The sequence below is a fragment of the Myotis daubentonii genome, chromosome 20 (genome assembly GCF_963259705.1).
Source record: "Myotis daubentonii chromosome 20, mMyoDau2.1, whole genome shotgun sequence".
NCBI classification, from domain to species: Eukaryota; Metazoa; Chordata; class Mammalia; order Chiroptera; family Vespertilionidae; genus Myotis; species Myotis daubentonii.
Window position 1 is genome coordinate 14,804,691 of NC_081859.1, and position 12,269 is coordinate 14,816,959.

Below are 12,269 nucleotides of genomic sequence, written 5' to 3' on the forward strand. Positions count from 1 at the left end.
CCTCACCCGACCCCTCCTGCCGTAACCCCTGGTCCCCTGTCTGCCGGCAGCCCTGCTCCAGCCACCGCCACCCCCACACGCTGACAGCGCTGGCCCTGCTGCAGTGCGGAGCAGTTGGGGCCGGGCCAGCAGAGGGTGCGAGTGGGTGCGGCGGGGGCAGCTGCCAGCCTGATTGCCCCTTAGGAGCAGGGGGAGGTGGAGAAGCCCTGAGGGGTGATCGGGGCCAGCAGCTACCACTCGCACCCGCTGACTGCGCTGAGCGATCAGGGCCAGCGCTGGGCACTGGCAGCGGGTGAGAGCAGCAGCTCCGCCGCTGGCAATGGGTGTGAGTGCTGGGTGGGACTGCGGCGTGCGGGAGCAAAGAATTTTCAGTAACTACCAGAGGCTCGCCCCAATGACAGTGACCAGAGCCCTGCCCCGTCTTGGTCTGGTGCCCCCGCTCACCTGCTCCACCATCCTGCTGTGGCCAGTGCCCTTCATGTTCTGCGCATGCCCCGTGGTGGTCAGTGCACATCATAGCAACCGGTTGTTCCGCAGTTCGGTCTACTTGCATATTGGCATTTTATTATATAGGGTACTGATGGGCACTTGGGCTGTTTCCAAATCTCAGCTATTGTAAATAACACTGCTATGAACATAGGGGTGCATATATTCGTTCTGATTGGTGTTTGAGGGCTTTAGGATATATTCTCAAGCAGGATTGCTGGCTCAAATGGAAGTTCCATTTTTAATTTTTTGAGGAAACTCCATACTGTGTACTAGGGTTCCTTTTTCTCCACATCCTTGCCAGCACTCTTCATCTGTTGAGTTGTTAATGATAGCCATTCTGACAGGTGTGAGGTCATTTCTTATTGTAGTTTTAATTTCCATTTCTCTGATGATTAGTGACTTGGGACATTTTTTCATGTGCCTCTTGGCCACTTGTCTGTCCTCTTTGAAGAATTGTCTATTCACGTCTTCTGCCCATTTTTTCATTGGATTGTTTGTCTTCCTTTTGTTGAGTTGTATGAGTACTTTGTAATTTTTTTATATTAACCCCTTATCAGCTGTATTGTTGGCAAATGTGTTCTCCCACACAGTGGGTTCCCTTTTCGTTTCGATGGTGGTTTCTTTTGCTGTGCAGAAGCATTTTATTTTGATGTAGTCTCATTTGTTTATTTTCTCCTTAGTTTCCTTTGCCCTAGGATATATATTGGCAAAAATTCTGCTACATGAGATGTCTGATATTTTACTGCCTATGTTTTCTTCTAAGATTTTATGGTTTCATGCCTTAAATTTCAGTCTTTTATCCATTTTGAATTTATTCTTGTGTATAGCATAAGTTGGTGGTCCAGTTTCATCTTTTTGCCTGTGTCTCTCCAGTTTTCCCGACACCATTTGTTGAAGAGGCTGTCTTTACTCCATTGTATGTTCTTGCCTCCTTTGTCAAATATGATTTGACCGTAATGGTGTGGGTCAATTTCTGCGGTCTCTGTTCTGATCCATTGGCCTATATGCCTGTTTTTGTGCCAGTTCCAGGCTGTTTTGGTTATAATGGCTTTGCGGTATAGTTTGATATCTGGTATTGTGATTCTTTGCCTTTCATTGTTATCAAAGCTAAGATATTAAAAACCTGACTCTTCTGATGGTGTTATTGTCTCCCTTATTCTGCTTATTAGCAATCAACAGTATCTGCACATCTGCCTCGCCGATATTCCTCCTTCTTTTTAAAAAATATTTTATTGATTTTTTACAGAGAGGAAGGGAGAGGGATAGAGAGTTAGAAACATTGATCAGCTGCCTCCTGCACACCTCTTACTGGGCATGTGCCCGTAACCAAGGTACATGCACTCGACCGGAATCGAACCTGGGACCCTTCAGTCCTCAGGCCGGCGCTCTATCCACTGAGCCAATATCAGTTAGGGCCGATATTCCTCTTTCAAAGTCTTGTGACAAAGTTGGTTTTGAATGTTTCTAAATGACTTTATTCATTCAGACAAAGTAAACAACATATAAGGCAGGACATAATACAGTTATGCACAATCAAAATTATAAATTAAGTTTAAAATATTTACATAATAGAGAATTAAAAGGCCCACCTAGATGTTCGGTGAAGAAGGTTCAGCACTGGGATGGTGAGTTCCAGGATTGCTTCTTCGCCTGTGCTCTCCTTTCTGCCACTCATGTCTTCTTTTTTTAATAACTTAAAAAATATTTTTTTATTGGTTTTAGAGAGGAAAGGAGAGGGAGAGAGTGATAGAAACATCAATGCTGAGAGAAAAATCATTGATCCACTGCCTCCTGCACATCCCCTACTGGGGATCGAGCCCACAACCCGGGCATGTGCCCTGACTGGGAATTGAACCAGGACCTCCTGGTTCATAGGTCGACGCTCAACCACTGAGCCACATCGGCCAGGCTATATGTTGAAATTTTAAGGAATCAACATAAGGATATGGATTAGCGAGGCTAATTTTGAAGGAATATGGTCAGTTGAGTGAAAATTATGAAGTGAACTGCAATGGCTAATTGAAAAGAGCATAAATAATGGTAGAAGGGAATAAGAAAGGGCATTTGTTGGTATAAATATTGAATGTGACCAAAATAATGAGTGATTGCTGCCTAGCTGGTCATGAAAATTCATCTCAAAATGATCAAATAATGGATTATGCCTTGCATAAATAGAGGTGAACTGTTGTTTGTTCCTATTATATCTTATTTGGTTTTACATTTTAATAATTACGTCTTAAGACATGTATCTTTAACTCTTTAATTATTTTATTAGGGGTTGTGCATTCATGATGGTACCTGGAAGTCAGCAGTTTATGGTTTTGGAAATCAGAATCAATTGAAAAAACTACGAAATCAGTCAAATCTGAAACCTGTCCCAATTGTTGGTGCAAAATTAAAAAGAAGGTATATTAGTTCAAAAATCTATTTTTTAGTATATCTAGTCTAACTGTTTTGTGTTGATCTGGCTATTAATAAAGTATGCTACTAAGAAAAGCCTGCAGACTAGTTTGTAGTAAGTCCAGAATTATTCTCAAAGATAAATAAAATATAATTAATACCTTACCCTAAGCTTAAGTATGTCATCTCTATATATAAAAACCTAATATGCAAAGTGCCCCCTTGGGAGTTCTACCAATCCGGAGTTTGATCACTCGCTATGACGTGCGCTGACCACCATGGGGCAGCACAGAACAAAGGGAGTCCCTGGCCTGCAGCCAGCAGCCCCTAGGGACCCTACCCGTGCAGAATTTGGTGCACTGGGCCTCTAGTGTACAACAATACATTTGGCCCTGGCCGGTTTGCTCGCAGTTGTTAGAGCGCCAGCCCTTGGACTAAGGATGGCAGGTTTGATTCCTGGTCAAGGGTACATACCTGTGTTGCAGGCTCAATCCCTGGGGGCGCATGGAGGAGGCAACCAACCAATGTTTCTCTCTCCCCCGCCTCCTTCCCTTCCAGCCTCTAAATATCAATGGGGAAAATATCATGAGGTTTAATTAATAAATAAATAAAATAATACATTTATACCCTTGGGGAAAAGTTTTTGACTTTTCACTATTGATATGAAAATTAAACATCAACTAAATTTTGTACAGTAAAACTATCAACTTAAAGTGTGATAATCTTATGTACTAGTAACTTAATCAACATGTGAATAGCACTCAGAGTTTGGCTGTTGAAATGAGTGTTCTTTTTGCCATTGTCCTGTGAAATTGATGGGGTGAAACATAGTTAAACTACACGTATTAAGTGCCCACGGCGAAAAATACCCCTCTGTCCACCAGGCTCCTGTTTGGGTGCAGGTGTCGAGAATAAAGGACAAATACTGAAATGTTAATTAGAGCAGATCTGCCATCTTCGTTGTTATTACTGCCTTGAGAAAAGTTAAAATAGTTATTCAGAAATGTACCAGTTGCAATGGCGGTCACTGTTACTGGAGAGAATGCAGCTGGCTCTGTCTTGCAGGTGGCCAGTCTCCTACTGCAGAGAACTCAGCAGTTACTCCATTCCTTTCCTGGGAGCGGATGTGTCTGTTGTGAAGCGAACTCAGCGTTACTTGCATGAAAATTTAGATCAATCACCTGTAAGTCTATATGATTTATTTTTTAATAAAGAGCATTCTATGTTTGTTATAGTTTCCCTACAGTTTAATTAGGATTTTTATGTTTATAAAGCAAAAAAAGAAATAGCTAGATAATGTGTGTTTTGTTTCTGGAAGTTTACAGAGTCAGTAGTTAGTGTAGAGCATTTTGCATGTTATGGGGGTGGTAATGGCCTCACCCCATTGTTCATATCTGGCCTATTGAACACTTGAATGGAACACAACAGCAGCAAGTTCAATGCAGGAAGTTCTGGTTCATAAACCCGACCGTCTGCTGCTGGAGTTCTTTCTGTGCCGGTGGAGATGTCTGGGTTCTCTTCTTCTCTCCTTGCTGCCTCTGAGTATCACCCTGCTCCTGTTTCTGAGGGAAGCACACAATTGCTCCATCTGCTGAGACTTGAAGAGGCCACTATCTCAAGTGAAAAGATCAGAGTATTTTCTTATAGAAGAGCTTATAACTGTAGTCTGTGCTCTATCAGGTATAATTGCTAAGTTCGGTATGTGATTGAACTTTCTATATATGGATCATGTGGAAGCTAATTAGTATTTGCAATGATTTCTTTTAAAAATATGCTCCCGATGTCTGGTTTCTGAACAGGCTTTCAGAGCATAACATAGTCATAAGGTGGGAATGGCTTTTGTTCACATTTATGACTTCAGAGCATGTTCTAAGAGCCGACATTATAACTAGAGTCACGTTCGGACTTCCGTTCTCATCTAGGTCCAGTATGCTGCTTACGTCACTGTGGGAGGCATCACCTCTGTTATTAAGCTGATGTTTGCAGGACTTTTCTTTTTATTGTTTGTGAAGTTTGGCATTGGAAGGCAGCTTCTCATAAGAGTAAGTGGTCTATTTATGAAATTAGACGTACAAGCATTTCCATGAGTTTAAAATAGTTCACTGAGGGCTGTTGTTTTTCCTCCTTTAGTTTCCATGGCTCTTCTCCTTTGGTTATTTTTCAAAACAAGGTCCAACACAAAAACAGGTAACTCTTTCTTTTGTGGTCAGGTCTCTAACATAATATTTTTCCTTCTTTGTTTTTACTTTTCCTCAGTGCAGTGAAAATCACAGCTAAGACTTGATGGAGCACTTGCTATGCATCAGACACCCTTTACATTCTTCACATAAATTAGATTACTTAATCTTCTCAAACACCTCTAGAAGTGGGTATCATCTCCATCTTTACATCTCTGAGTGGAACAATCATAAATTACTTGCAGCCTACTTTTGTCTTGGCACCTCAGATACCTAAAACCAGATTATCATATTCTATCAACCTAAAATAAAAAGTACTTGCAGCTTTTGCCCTAAAAATGCCTATTTCAGCAGCGCTATCCTGTAAGCCACAAGATAAGACTCATCTATATCTCCTCCTCGTTCTTAGTCACCTCCGCCCTCCCCCCCCACCCCCCCTCCCCCCCAGCATCACACACTTCAAAACTTCCATCCTCAAAGAATTAATGTTTGCTCCATGCTTAAAGGATAACAGCATGTTCTGGCAGATAGAAAGTTGATGTTTTTATCAATTGAAAATCTCTCATGTGAAGTAGAATAATAGGTTAGATTGTGCTCAGGGGAAATTACATATTTCTTAAATAAACATTTGTTTGGTTTCTTTTTCTCAGATTGATGCTGCCTCATTTACAATGACATTTTTTGGTCAAGGATACAGCCACGGCTGTCCTATTGAGGATAAGAAGCCCAATATCAGAGTTTGTACTCAGGTGAAAGGACCAGGTATTTCACATATGACTTAAGGATACTTGGGAATTTTATACTATGTTAAATATAAGGTGGTATGCTATTCTTTTCAAAACATAATTATTTTAGAAATATATTTGCACAAATTAAGTATTACTGATAAATGATTCTGTCAAAAGAAGGATTGAAATTATTGGTATAATCCAGTTTTTTTTGTTTTGTTTATTTATTTTTTATTTTATTAAATCTTTATTGTTCAGATTATTACATTTGTTCCTCTTCCCCCCCCCCCATAACTCCCCTCTTTCCAGTTCCCACCCCACCCTCCGCCCTCACTCCCCACCCACTGTCCTCATCCATAGGTGCACGATTTTTGTCCAGTCTCTTCCTGCGTCTCCCACACCCCTTACCCCCCCAAGAATAGTCAGTCCATTCCCTTTCTATGTCCCTGATTCTATTATAATCACCAGTTCATTCTGTTCATCAGATTATTTATTCACTTGATTCTTAGATTCACTTGTTGATAGATGCATATTTGTTGTTCATAATTTGTATCTTTACCTTTTTCTTCCTCTTCCTCTTCTTAAAGGATACCTTTCAGCATTTCATATAATACTGGTTTGGTGGTGATGAACTCCTTTAGCTTTTCCTTATCTGTGAAGCTCTTTATTTGACCTTCAATTCTGAATGATAGCTTTGCTGGATAAAGTAATCTTGGTTGTAGGTTCTTGGCATTCATCACTTTGAATATTTCTTGCCACTCCCTTCTGGCCTGCAAAGTTTCTGTTGAGAAATCAGCTGACGGTCATATGGGTATTCCCTTGTAGGTAACTGAGTTTCTTTCTCTTGCTGCTTTTAAGATATTCTCTCTTTGTCTTTTGCTCTTGGCATTTTAATTATGATGTGTCTTGGTGTGGTCCTCTTTGGATTCCTTTTGTTTGGGGTTCTCTGCGCTTCCTGGACTTGTAAGTCTTATTTCTTTCACCAGGTGGGGGAAGTTTTCTGTCATTATTTCTTCAAATAGGTTTTCAATATATTGGTCTCTCTCATCTTCTGGCACCCCTATAATTCTGATGTTGGTACGCTTGAAGCTGTCCCAGAGGCTCCTTACACTATCTTCGTATTTTCGGATTCTTTTTTCATTTTGCTTTTCCGGTTGGGTGTTTTTTGCTTCTTCGCATTTCAAATCTTTGACTTGATTCTTGCACTCCTCTGATCTACTGTTGGGAGTCTGTATAATATTCTTCATTTCAGTCAGTGTATGCTTAATTTCTAGTTGGTTCTTTATCATAACATCGAGGGTCTCATTAGATTTATTGTAGATCTCATTAAGTTTATTGGCGGCTTCTAGACAGTTCTTGAGAGACCTTAAAAGTGTGGTTCTGAACTCTATATCTTCCATTGACAATTTTGTCCTGTTTCTTTGTCTCCGCATTTTTTTATGCTTTCTTGGTGCACCCCCTAGTGGTCTTTGTGCGCAGTCTTGTTGTAGTTAAGCCTTGATTGTTGTAAATACTGGGGGGATTTGACCTCCAGGCCAACTGGCTGTGAGAGTCAGCTGTGTCTGCAGTGGGAAAACTTCTGTCCTCTGTGGAGGCGCTAATCTAGCGTTTGCCTGAGGCTATCCAGCAAATGGCTCTGTGCAGGGCTTGGGCGGGGCGGGTTGCAGGGGATCCACAGGGCGGGCGGAGGGAGTAGTTATGGCTGCTCTCAGTCCCGTCCCCAGAGGCTATGCCTCTCAGAGCCCCAGCAACCGCTGCAAACCTCGGAGAGAAAGCTGCCCTCGCGTTCTGACCGATGCCAGACAGTCCCGCTTCCCCCGTTTGAGTCTGGGTCCCTAGAGACTCGCCCAGAACTGGAGCTCAGGGCCTGAGCCTCCCTCCCAGTTGAAAACGACAACCACGCCCTCAGCCCGCTCCGTGCACACCTCCGCACCTTTATATTTTCCGCACTGTGCCTCCTCTGAGTCTCGGTATGCTGTTCTCTTTCCTTCTAGTTGAAAAATTTCCCCTCAGCCAGCTTTCCTGTGGTTCTAGGTGATGTCCGTTCCATCTTTTAGTTGTATTTTTGAAGTGGTTGTGCGAGGCAGCATTCTCCGGTGTTTACCTATGCCGCCATCTTGGTTCCTCTCCAGTTTTATTAGTGTATCTCCCCCTCTGTTTTTCTTTTTCAGGATGATTCAGTAATCTGCATGGCAGGTTTTAATATTAAAAAGAGAAGGGGCTGGTTGATATCTGTTTGGTCCAAGGCTTCTTTGGACTTTGTAATTACCAATTACCCTGATATTGTTTATAAAATGGGTGTATACATGTGCATTTTTCTGGGGAGGGTAAAAACTTTTGTAAGGTTGTTAAAAGTAAGTATCATCCAAAAAAGTTCTAGAAATTTTCCTGTAAATTTTAGATAACTATACAGATAGTCCCACTTATGAATCATAGTATAATTGTAAGTCTAGTTACTGTCATCCCCGATAGGTTACAAGAGGCTCGTTTTGCAGTTTTAATCAAGCAAGAGGGAAAGATGTCTTTGTATCTTGCCCTTTATTCAGATTCCCGTCTGGGTCACTGAGATAAGTTGACTGTGTTTTTATTACCTGACAGGAGTGTAAACACTAATGCCCCAGCTGGTTACAGTGACTTCTTCTTGAAGTGAGACTTCCCTTAAGTTACTCGGGGTTTGTTTTTTAAGAAATTGAGTCCTTTTTTAAGTGAAGTGTAGTGCATTCATAGAGAAACAAGAAATCCTAGGATCATTGGCTTTGATTATTATCTAGAGGCAGTGCAATGTAGGGGTAAGAGCTACCTGAGTGCAATTCTGGCTCAGCCACTGCCTGTCTTTGTGAGTTTGGACTAGTCACTTAACCTGTCTGTGCCTCAGTTTCCTCATCGTAAAATGGGGACAAAAATAGAGCTCACCTTAGCACTATTGCTGAGGAGAGATCAAATGAGTTTGGTAAATTTAAAGCACTTAATACAGTTCCTAATACTTCGTTAGGTACTATGTAAATATTAATTATTATTTTTGTTATTGAGTGGACAAAGTGTTTATTGAGATAATTCTGTATACCTAGAGTTAGATCTAAAACCTCCTATTTGATTTTCGAGTGTTTTGAATGCATATTTTATGAAAACTTTTTCTTTGTTCAACTGTTTTCTGCAGAGGCTGGCTATATAGCTACCCCCATAGCCATGGTCCAGGCAGCCATGACCCTTCTAAATGATGTCTCTAATCTTCCTAGCGTGTAAGTCTGGTTTTCTTCTAATTTGAGGGTCGCTTTTTCATGTTATGTTTTAGCTTATTTTGATTAGATTTTCATGCATTGGGTCTGCACATAAGTGTTTACAGTTCCTTTGATACAGAGCTAGAGGTAAATTAAACTTGTGAGAAGGAAAATCCCTTATGGACCTCTGGAAACAATGCAGAGGTAATGGAGAGGAGACAGAGATGTTTGAGGGCCGATGAAGGTGACTTCAGTTCCCTGAGAGCACTGACACCAGCGTGATTGATTCCTGGCGCCCTGGTGAGATGATTATCAAGGGGACTGTCTACTGGAGCATTTAGCTGTTACCTAAAAGTAGGCCAGCTTCACAAAGGAACATAGGCCCTCAGGCTCAGAAGTAAATAAGTAGGACCCGAAACCTGTTATGTTAAGTCATAAACAGAAAAATTATATAGCATGAAACCTAATTAAATTTTTTCAAATAGGTGTATACCCTTTGAATATATTTAGCATTTACATTTCAAGAAACATTTTTTCATTCGGTTTCAGTCCTCTTTATGCTTTATTAATCATTGATTACCTAAATTTATTCCACCCAGGTCTTTATTTATCCTCCTGGTCAGAGGGCTGCCTCTAAGCGGGTGGTTCCCCTGTGGGTGGCCCTCAGTGTGCCCCGCGCACACTGTGTTGGGGAACAGTCGCACTAGTCTCTGGACTGGGCACCAGCTTCCCCCTGATTACTAGCTGCTTGCTTATTGGCTGGTTTTAGGAATGAACCCAAGTGAGCCCAGAACAGCATCAAAAGAATCAGGTTTCCGTGAGCTGTGCAGGGATTTGATAGCTCGTCCTCGGCAAGTCACTCCGCTCCAGCAGAGGGAGGGCCGGGCCTGCTTGGCTCACTGTGGTCTCATTGTTGTCTTCCAGGGGCGGCGTCTTCACACCCGGAGCCGCTTTTGCCAAAACAAAATTGATTGACAGACTCAACAAACGAGGCCTGGAATTTAGTGTCATTAGCAGCTCGGAAGTCTAAACAATTGAAGATTTTTCTGAAGTCATAAAGTGCATGAATTAACAGCTTTTTTATTTGAAATTCTTCTGTGAGCCTGTCTGGCTCTATGTGGAAAAGATTACCAAATCTAAAATATGTACACATTAAAAGCAGGAATTATACTAGCTTGCCCTAAATTTCAAATCTTACCTGATTTTGTGATTTTATTGCTTGTGAGAGAGAACTAATATTTGACTGACTTTTTCATTGAAGAATTCATGGTCAATTTTTATAAGTGAGCTGGCAGATCAGAGGGTGGGACTGTCTTATCTGTGTTGCTAACAGATCCCTTAAGGAGGCACCCAGGCTGGTTGAGGCCTCGCTGCTGATTTCCTTGCCATGACATTGGGTGGATCTTACTTTCTAGTGAGTTTCTCTACCCATGTGTGGCCCTTTGCCAAGTGAAACTGTACCTCGTTACTTTAGCGTAGTTTTCACCCGTCTACACAGATTGATTTGGGACTTACCCAAGTTGCATAATAAAGGATTGTCAATTGAATGGTGGTTTTGTGTTTGGCTGATACTTGGGTAGTGGTAGAAATGTGCTTCCTATGTACAGCCTTTCCCATAAGCCCCTGCCCCGCGCGTCCCCCAACCCCCACCCGAGTTTCAGTGTCATCCTATTTGATTTCCCTGGCTCTCTGTTTTAGAGAGCAAGAGTTGGGGTTGTCACCTCTGCTTCCTTCCTGGTTTCTTATGCAAATTGAACCATTCCCCAGACAGTCCTGCATGTTAAGGCAGCAGGTCGCATGATCAGGAATGCAGTCCCTAAGCCAAGCCCCAGCTTACAGCGGCCTGGGCACGCCTCAGGTATGTAACCTTCAAAGCCTCAGAGCGGGGAAATAATGTGCCAAACCCGGAATGATGGCGAGAATTAAGTGAGCTGTTAGGTGTTTAGCGCTTGGGTAAATGCCTAGGCACAGAGGAAGTGCGCCAAGTCTCGGAAGGCTTCTGTCCAGCCTCTCCCAGGCCACTCAGTGCCTGTCAGTCCTCCGCTGAGACCCATCGGTGAATTCTTTGTGGAATCGATTGCCTGCAGAGCCCTGGCTGGTTGGAGGTCGTCCCATACACCAAATGTGGCGCATCTGATTGTGTGTGGAGTGGGGTGGAGAACCAGTGCCCCGCCCAGAGGCGCCGTAGCACATTACAGGCAGCAGAGGATCGCGGGGACCGAGCCAGGGTGGCTTTTAGAGGGGGAACTAAGGCGATGGGAGCCAGGTGATGAAACCCGTCCCTGCCTCGCTCCCTGTGGTGTCAGACCGCAGGCCCTGTGGCTGGGAACCCATGCCATCCCCGGCAGGACGGGAGGCTGCGGGACAGGCTGGAGGCCCGCAGGCCTGGCACAGTCTCCCTGCCTGGAGGTGCGTTTCACCCGAGCCAGCAGCCCCTGGGCAGAGCTGCTGGCAAGAAACTTCAAGCTGGCAGCGTCCCGGTGTAGAAAACCCTCCTCAGCCCTGGCTTGCTCCTGAACTTGCCTGTCATGTGTGACTGACAGTCATATGCAGCTGTCTGCTCCCAGGAGCTGCTGTGGCAGCCCATCCATGTGGCCTGAGAGTGAACATTGACACGATCCAACACCAGAGGTGCCACTGTCTGCACCTGGGCCCCCCGCTGCTCCCAACAGCCTGTCTTTTAACCTTCAACCTCCCCCACCACCACCACCCCTAGAAACGACCAGAAGTTACCACCGCCTTTCAGTGGCTCGGAGGAACCGAAGAAGTGGGTCTCGTGGGGAAAGGTCACTGGCACTTTTAAAGGTAAAAATGGACAACCTTGAAGATGACAGACAGTAAGGTTCATCTCAGGGCTGACTCCCCAGATGGGGGTCCTACCTGAGACCTGCTCTGGGGGGTGGGGTGAGCCAGCCTCAGACATGCTGCTGCAGACTGAATGTCTGCACCCCCAAGTTCACATGTTGGCACTTCACCCACATGAGATGGCGGTAGGAGGGGGGCCTTTGGGAGGTGATGTCATGAGGTTGGGGCCTCGTGAATGGAATTAGTGTCCTTACGGCTCCATTGGTGAGCATCGTCCTGTGCACCGAAGGTTGCTGGAGTGATTTCCGGTCAGGGCACGTCCCTGGGTTGCAGGTTTGATCCCCGGTTGGGGCACACAGAGAAAGCAACCAAGGCAACTGATTAATGTTTCTCACTCACATCAATGTTTCTCTCTCTCTCTTCCTCTAATCATGCCTTCGGGTGAGGATTAA

The 12,269-nt window shown here is 43.7% G+C and overlaps 1 protein-coding gene across 5 annotated transcripts in view; it reads left to right on the forward strand.

Annotated features, from left to right (window-relative positions):
• The window catches only part of SCCPDH (saccharopine dehydrogenase (putative)), a 28,071-nt gene extending 17,512 nt beyond the window's left edge, over positions 1 to 10,559 (forward strand). For 2 of the 5 annotated variants that reach the window (XM_059677621.1, XM_059677619.1), the window contains 7 exons: positions 2,765 to 2,895; positions 3,955 to 4,072; positions 4,812 to 4,931; positions 5,020 to 5,076; positions 5,717 to 5,828; positions 8,952 to 9,033; positions 9,937 to 10,559. In XM_059677621.1, coding sequence (XP_059533604.1) covers positions 2,765 to 2,895; positions 3,955 to 4,072; positions 4,812 to 4,931; positions 5,020 to 5,076; positions 5,717 to 5,828; positions 8,952 to 9,033; positions 9,937 to 10,042 — 726 coding nt within the window. In that variant the 3' untranslated portion in view covers positions 10,043 to 10,559. Of the gene's footprint in view, positions 1 to 2,764; positions 2,896 to 3,937; positions 4,073 to 4,811; positions 4,932 to 5,019; positions 5,077 to 5,716; positions 5,829 to 8,951; positions 9,034 to 9,936 lie in introns of all 5 variants that reach the window. The other 3 variants (XM_059677622.1, XM_059677620.1, XM_059677623.1) reach the window with 3 other exon arrangements.
• Positions 10,560 to 12,269: the final 1,710 nt, after the last annotated feature.